Genomic DNA, 7,413 nt, shown 5'->3' with positions numbered 1-7,413 from the left:
GTTATAGTTATATTGTGGGTCATTGTAATAGTATAAAATTTTTTGAGGACAAAAGTAGAAAAATAATCCATGAATATGAAAAAAGTTTAGTAAAACACCACAAATTTGTTCGTAGATGTGTGGACCACAAGGTCACCAAATGACCATTTATATTGATAGTCACTGGACTCTATGTCATGCGTCTAATTATTTTAATAGTTAGTGGTTTCACGCCTGGTATGTGTTGTAAGAATTTTATATGTAACCACTTATAAACGTACGAATCTTTCGATATGGCTTATTTATAAGGGTGTCATACTCAAGAAACTCGTGTTAATGAAATTGTCAACAAATTTTTTAAATTTTAAATTAACTTAAAAGTAGGATAACCAAATTTTAATGATTTATTCTAGATGAACTAAGTAGAAAAATAAAAACAATAATTAAATGGGATGCATGTAGAAAATAAGAGAAAGGGAATTAGGGACATGATTTTACCACTAACATCGTACTACCAGTTAATTACATTAATTTATTGAAGATATATGAAACATGCCTAATGAATTAATTATGACTTCAAACACATATTAATTCAGTTAAAAAATAATATAAATTAAAGTTAAACATGAATTATATTAACACAAACCTTTTGCTAATGATTATAAATTTTAAAGATATACGTGGATGTGGGCTACTGCAATCATGAGGATATGCATGAGGATATTTGGCTCACATGGACTTGAGACCTGGAAATTCAGTGGCCAAAACTTAGTTAAGGGGCGCTATCAATCAATCAACCATAGTGACTTATAATGGTCTACAGGGCCCCGCCCCCTGGACTAATTGCAAACATGATAAATTTTCCAAATGTGGACGAGGACAATATTGAGCTTTCTACCATTTTGTTTCCGGATCACTCCAAAATTTGTCTTATGGATGGAATCTTGAGTTAAGATTAGTTGAAGAAAAAAAAAAAATTTAAATTAGTTGTGATACAAAATAATTAAGATGCAATTTGGTAGTCTAATTCGCTTTTTAAGGTCTTGACCAACCACTTTTACAATTACAGGACTTGTCTCAACTCAAACTCAATTAGAGTTGAATTTGGTCTCAACTCAAGCCTAACATGAATCCAAACTTTAATATTATATTTGTACATATTTTTTATTTTAAATATATTATATATAATATTCAAATTATGATTACTTTAATTTTTTAAGAATTTATTTGTAATTCATTAGAAATTTACACAAATGGTTTTTTTTTTTTTTTTTTTTTTTTTTTTAAATTGTGCTTATGAGTAATTTAAATGAAACTAAATAAAGATCAATTTAAAAATTTAATGATAATGGATTGAATTCGAGTTGAATAGTTAGGATTGAGAGTCTAGTTAAAGTAGGCTTGAGTTATACCTCCAACCCGTTCAATCCACCCAAGTTATAGCTCTAAAAATAATAGAGTTTAAGAATGCATTAAAAATAAAGACTTGGATCCCCAAAATTAAACTTTAGTTGTACCTCTCTGTCACACTGATCATCCAATAAAGTAAAACGATTGTTAAATATGATATGCTGAACTTTCCTTTAATTCCGTAGTGGGAGTGACGCTAATAAACGAAAGTACCCTCCCCCAATCCTAATCTTTGTCTTAATCCTAATCCATTTATGGAGATTACACTATCAAATGCCAATTAGTGCTGATAACCCAACTCCCCCATCTTGCCTAAAATCATTGTGTCTAATTAGCTTTTACAACTTTTAAAACCCCTACAATTCCTAATCAACCAATATATATATAACACTATAACTCAACCACCCAATATCATCAATGCTGCCTTTTATATTAGATATTTATTTTATTTTGTTTTTATTTTCTAGAGAGTTAGTATCGCAGTTCCACTCAATTTAGTTGTAGTTCGTTCTAATGACATCGTTTCCAATATGGAGGGATACAAATTAAAGATAGGGAATGGGACGGACTAATTGAATACCACGATCTGACTTAGTGGGGGAACCATGATGGAACCAAATGGTTAACAAATCAAAACAAATTGTCCCGTTTGATTTGTTCCGATTTATTTTTTTAATTTTACAAAATTTTTGTGTCCCTCTCTGTCACACCCACACTGACAATCCAATAAAATAAAATCATTGAACTTTCCTTTCATTTCTTTCATATTCATTCTTTAATCTACCTTGATGAATACGGTGTTTGATTAGTAGGAGTGATACTAAAAGTAATGAACTAAAGCATTCTTCCCTATGTGACTTTTTATTTTTTTTAAAAAAAATATAAAAATAAAAATACCAATATATAATATAAAAAGTAATATGAGAATCTCACAAAAATTTAAATTGACTTGACTTTCTAAACTAAAATCTCAACCAAAGTTTTAAACTTGAGATTAAAAATTCAAATATAAAATGGACTTGTATTAACTATTTAGAGTTAGAGATCGAATTAGAATTACGTTAGGATTCAATATTTCATATGAAATTGGGCTTGAGTTGTAATTTGTAACCCTAACTCATTCAACCCATGAATAAACCTTTATTGTGCTTGTGTCCTCTCTCTCTCTCTCTCTCTCAAACACACACACACACATCGTCCAATAAAGTAAGACAATTGTCAACTATGGTATGTGGACTTTCCTTTCACATTTGTTATTTAGTGTAACTTCTTGTTTGATGAATACGGTGTTTGATTAGTATGAAGTGACTAATAAACTAAAGTAGTAAATCTTAGATTAAAAATTCAAAGATGAGATGGACTTGTATTAAAAAGTAAAGATTCGACCCATGCAGTCCTAAAAATAAACCTCAATTGTGCTTGTGCCCCTCTCTCTCTCTCTCACACACACACACACACACCCCGTCTCACACGAACACATCATCCATTAATATATGTATTATGATGAATAGAATATCGATTAATCTAGATTTAGACCCCAACACAAGACAAGACAGTGAAAATTGACCATGGACATAGACGCCCGGAAAAAGGTGCAAACCGGTGAACCGATATAACAAAGATTTAACAAAAAATAATAATTTAACTAAATAAAATCTTGGGAGCTTTAAAAATAGTTATAAAAATTGTGAAGTATGGTAAATTATATCGACCTCGGCTGCGATTTAATCTAACTACACGACATTAAATTTATGTATTTTGTTGCACCGTATCCTCGGTTTGCTAGCTCCATTATAAGGCATACTCCCTTCAGTCCAAAATTTGGCCAATTAGAAAATTTAGTTGCAATGATCAAAATATTCATAAACATGTTACTACCCTTATATTGCCATAAAATTATAAAAAAAAAAATTACAAATTAAAAAGGTCTCATTTTCATGGACAAAAATACATCTCTCTCTTCATCTCTCTATGCCCACTATATATACAATATATGTCAAAATATAATTTGAATCTACCCTCAATTTAACCTACCAAGAAATATGGATCAATAAGTCAAATTAAATTACTCAATAAATCAAGACTCATTTTTTTTAAAGTGGATAATTATGATAATAATTTCACCTACCAAGAAATATGGTCCAATAGGTCAAGTCAAATTACTCAATAAAGTGGAAAATTAGAATAAATTTTTTTTGCCCTTTTTGAGCGGGATTCCGGAGCATGCCACAAATTGGTGACTAATAAACCAAAGTACTCCTCTTTGTGACTTTTCTTTTTTCTTTTTTTGTTTTTCCTTTTAAAAATAGATTTGAAGTCTATATATTCTCCAATTAGTAGTCTGAGAATCTCACAACAAGTAGAGAGGGAAGTAAAAAATGGTGATTGAGTTGATGGTGTTGGTATTAGCGGGGCTAACAGGAGGAGCATCATCAGCATCTCTACCAATAGCCAAGCCTGGTTGTCCGAAGACATGCGGAAACATCACCATTCCTTACCCTTTTGGGATTGGAGTTGGTTGTTACGCGGACAAGAGCTTTGCAATAGATTGCGACAAGTCTTCCAAGGCTTACTTCACTAGCAACAAGCTTCCGGTGCTTTATATTGATATGTTTGGCTACATGTATAGCAATAGCTCTGGCACCATTGGCATCCTTCATCCGGTGCTAGCTTATAATTGTCCAAATGGTTCGAGTAATCCACTTGTGAATTTGTCGAGTCATTTTTGGTTCTCTTACTACGACAATTATTTCACGGCCACAGGTTGTAACAACCTGGCCTTAATGATGAGGCAAGACCAAAAAATTATAGGTGGGTGCACATCAACATGCAACCCCAACATTCCAACTGATGAAGGAAGTTGCTATGGAATCAAATGCTGCCAGACCTCAATTCCTCCATTTCTCAACTTCATCAATACATCTCTCACCAGATTTATTAATGATAATTCGAAAGAGTGCAATTATGCGTTCATCACTTCTTCTCCAACCTCGATCAATGCATCCAATACATCATTGATCAATGACATGCAAGAAATGAAACCTGTTTTTGATGCTATGCTGGAATGGGGCATGCCCGGAGAGTGCAACGAATATTCGCCCGCTAATAATACATTATTATGCGGACCAAATGCTTTTTGCCGTCCAGGAAGTAACTTTACTCACCGATGCAGTTGTAATTTTAGTAGAGGATACTCATATCGGGATCTAAACCCATATCTATCCGATGGATGTCCAGGTATGCATGTACATATTTTAATTAACTACTCATTCTGCAAATATAAATTTGGTCCTAGCTCACATACAAAAAATATCAATCTGCATGCAATAATAGTACTGAAAACATAATATCTTAACCATCTGCCTATTACCGAAAACATAGTATCTTAACCATCTGCCTAATACTGAAACACGTCTTGTACTTTGTGATAAATTTCTGTCAAGCTAAGCACGCGGCATACAAATTAGCTGGGTAACCATTTTTGTTTGATTTTGGTTAATTATTAAATATTGATGAATGTGCAGGACCTCCAGCGGACAAGAAGAAAATTCGAATTACTATCATAGGTATGCCCCTTCTTTCACATAAATGCACAGGCACCCTAACAGAGTCAAGACAATTTGTTGTACCAAGTTAAGACCAAAACTACGACATTAATTCTAAAACACTATTTTTTCAGTAAATATTGGATCTAGTCTTTCAATAGAAATGTGATCCTGAAAAGTATTTAAGAAGAAAGAAAAATAAGAATGAGAAAGAACACTACTTCATCCCAACTCGAGCCCAATGGAGTATTTCTCTTTCAATTTTGAGATGTTCTAAAATAAGTGTCCCTTTCAAAACTCTTAATTTCCTAAATTTTGCAGTTATTAGTACGGGTTTTGGATCCCTACTTCTATTTGTTGGTACACGGTGGCTGTATAAATTGGTGAAGAGGAGAAAGAAACTCCGGCTCAAACGAAAATTCTTTAAACGAAATGGAGGTCTTTTATTGCAACAACAATTGTCTTCTGCTGATCAAGGTTATGTTGAGAAAACCAAAGTGTTTATTTTAAAGGAGTTGGAAAAGGCCACTGACCACTTTAATGACAACCGGATCCTTGGTCAAGGGGGGCAAGGTACTGTATACAAAGGCATGCTAATTGATGGTAGAATTGTAGCAGTTAAAAAGTCCAAGATCGTGGATGAAGGCAACCTTGAGCAATTTATTAATGAGGTTGTTATTTTATCACAAATTAACCATAGGAATGTGGTTAACTTGTATGGGTGTTGTTTGGAGTCGGAAGTTCCCTTGCTGGTTTATGAGTACATCCCCAACGGAACCCTTTACCAGTATATCCATGAGCAAAATGAAGAGTTTCCACTTACCTGGGATATTCGTGTTCGGATTGCTGCAGAAGTTTCAGGGGCTCTTGCATATCTGCATTCAGCAACCTCCATACCCATTTATCATCGGGATATCAAATCCACAAACATTTTGTTAGACGATAAATTCAGAGCAAAAGTGTCGGATTTTGGGACTTCAAGATCAATTGCCATTGATCAAACTCACATGACCACAATAGTGCAGGGGACCTTTGGATACTTGGACCCGGAGTACTTCCAATCAAGCCAGTTTACAGAAAAAAGTGATGTTTATAGCTTTGGAGTTGTTCTTGTTGAGTTGTTAACTGGACAACAACCAATCTCATCAACCAGATCAGAAGAACGAAGTTTGGCAACATATTTCATGTTGATAATGAAGGAGAACCGTTTATTTGACATTCTTGATGCTCAAGTTTCCAAAGAGGTTGGAAAAGAAGACATCATTCGGGTCGCTAATCTTGCAAAAAGATGCTTGAACTTGAGTGGGAGAAAAAGGCCTACAATGAAAGAAGTTGCAACTGAATTGGAAGGGATTAGAATATCACATGAAGTATGTACCGTTCAACAAAATTATGAAGAGGATGAATATGCAGTACTTGAACTCACAGGACCTTGGGATGTTGCTTCAACTTTGACAGGGTCTCATTTGCATAGGAGTGCATCATCATCACGGGATGTTGCTTCAGTAATTGAACTCACAGGACCTCAGGATGTTGCTACAACTTCGACAGGGTCTCATTTTCATAGGAGTGCATCATCATCACGGGATGTTCATCCTTTGTTACTTAAGTAATCGTAATTGTTAAGAATGTTTGTTTGCTAGTTTGGTTTTTTGTTTTTTTTATTTTTTTCCCCCCTTCATATTTTACATCTATCTTGTTTGAATAAATAGTGCACCAATCATCATCCTTGTATTTCCTACTTATGTTGTTTAAAAAATCGTGATATGTTTGTTTATAGCAAATTTTGAATTATATATAATACTTTGGTTGGTTTTGTGGCCTAACTTGCACGCGGAAGGCTAACATCATTCATTCCATGAAGCCATCTATGTCAATAGAGCTTACTTTTATTACTAATCCATACGTTGTTGAAACAAGAATAATTAACCAACAGGCCTTTATTTCCCAAAAGGAGGTCAAAGGTTCAAGCCTTCATGGACGCATGTGTGTGTGAGTACCAACTATGAAAAAAAGAAAAGAAAAAAGAAACAAGAATAATTAAATAAATATATGTATGTGTGTTTGTTTGTGCTTGAGATTACACGCCCTTGAAATAAATTTTCATCAAGTACTATTAAGCTTTTAAGAAGATTTTTAGAGTTTCATGACAAGTGAAATCGATACATGTGTGCGTGTATTGTCTGTAATATAAAGATACAAGCTAGTTTGTAAGAGATAAATACATTATACGTTAGTTATATAGATATATGTGTGCATATAGTGTGTAATATATTTGCAAAGACACATACTAGTTAGTATGATGAGATTATATCCAGTTTTGTCCTTTTAAATGATATGTATTAAGTCATTCATAATAAAACATGCAAGGGTTGATGTGTGCATGCTTGATCTGCGTTTCTCATTCATTCCGTTAATGTCTTCATTGGAATCTGGATGCTTTATGGATCTATAAAAGAAACAAACTAATGATTTTAGC

At 33.5% G+C, this 7,413-nt stretch overlaps 1 protein-coding gene across 1 annotated transcript; it reads left to right on the top strand.

The window, feature by feature from the left end:
• The first annotated feature begins 3,669 nt into the window (after nt 1–3,669).
• LOC132281926 (wall-associated receptor kinase-like 10) lies at nt 3,670–6,737 on the top strand. Its single transcript, XM_059783602.1, has 3 exons — nt 3,670–4,626; nt 4,914–4,955; nt 5,256–6,737. Exons 1-3 carry the CDS (start codon nt 3,768–3,770, stop codon nt 6,545–6,547), a joined length of 2,193 nt encoding a protein of 730 aa, XP_059639585.1. The 5' UTR covers nt 3,670–3,767; the 3' UTR covers nt 6,548–6,737.
• Nucleotides 6,738–7,413: the final 676 nt, after the last annotated feature.

The sequence above is a fragment of the Cornus florida genome, unplaced genomic scaffold (assembly GCF_030987335.1).
Source record: "Cornus florida cultivar Cherokee Brave unplaced genomic scaffold, ASM3098733v1 CherokeeBrave_3.0.0_Hap2_Chr01, whole genome shotgun sequence".
NCBI lineage: Eukaryota > Viridiplantae > Streptophyta > Magnoliopsida > Cornales > Cornaceae > Cornus > Cornus florida.
This window is presented reverse-complemented; position numbering and strand designations above follow the sequence as displayed.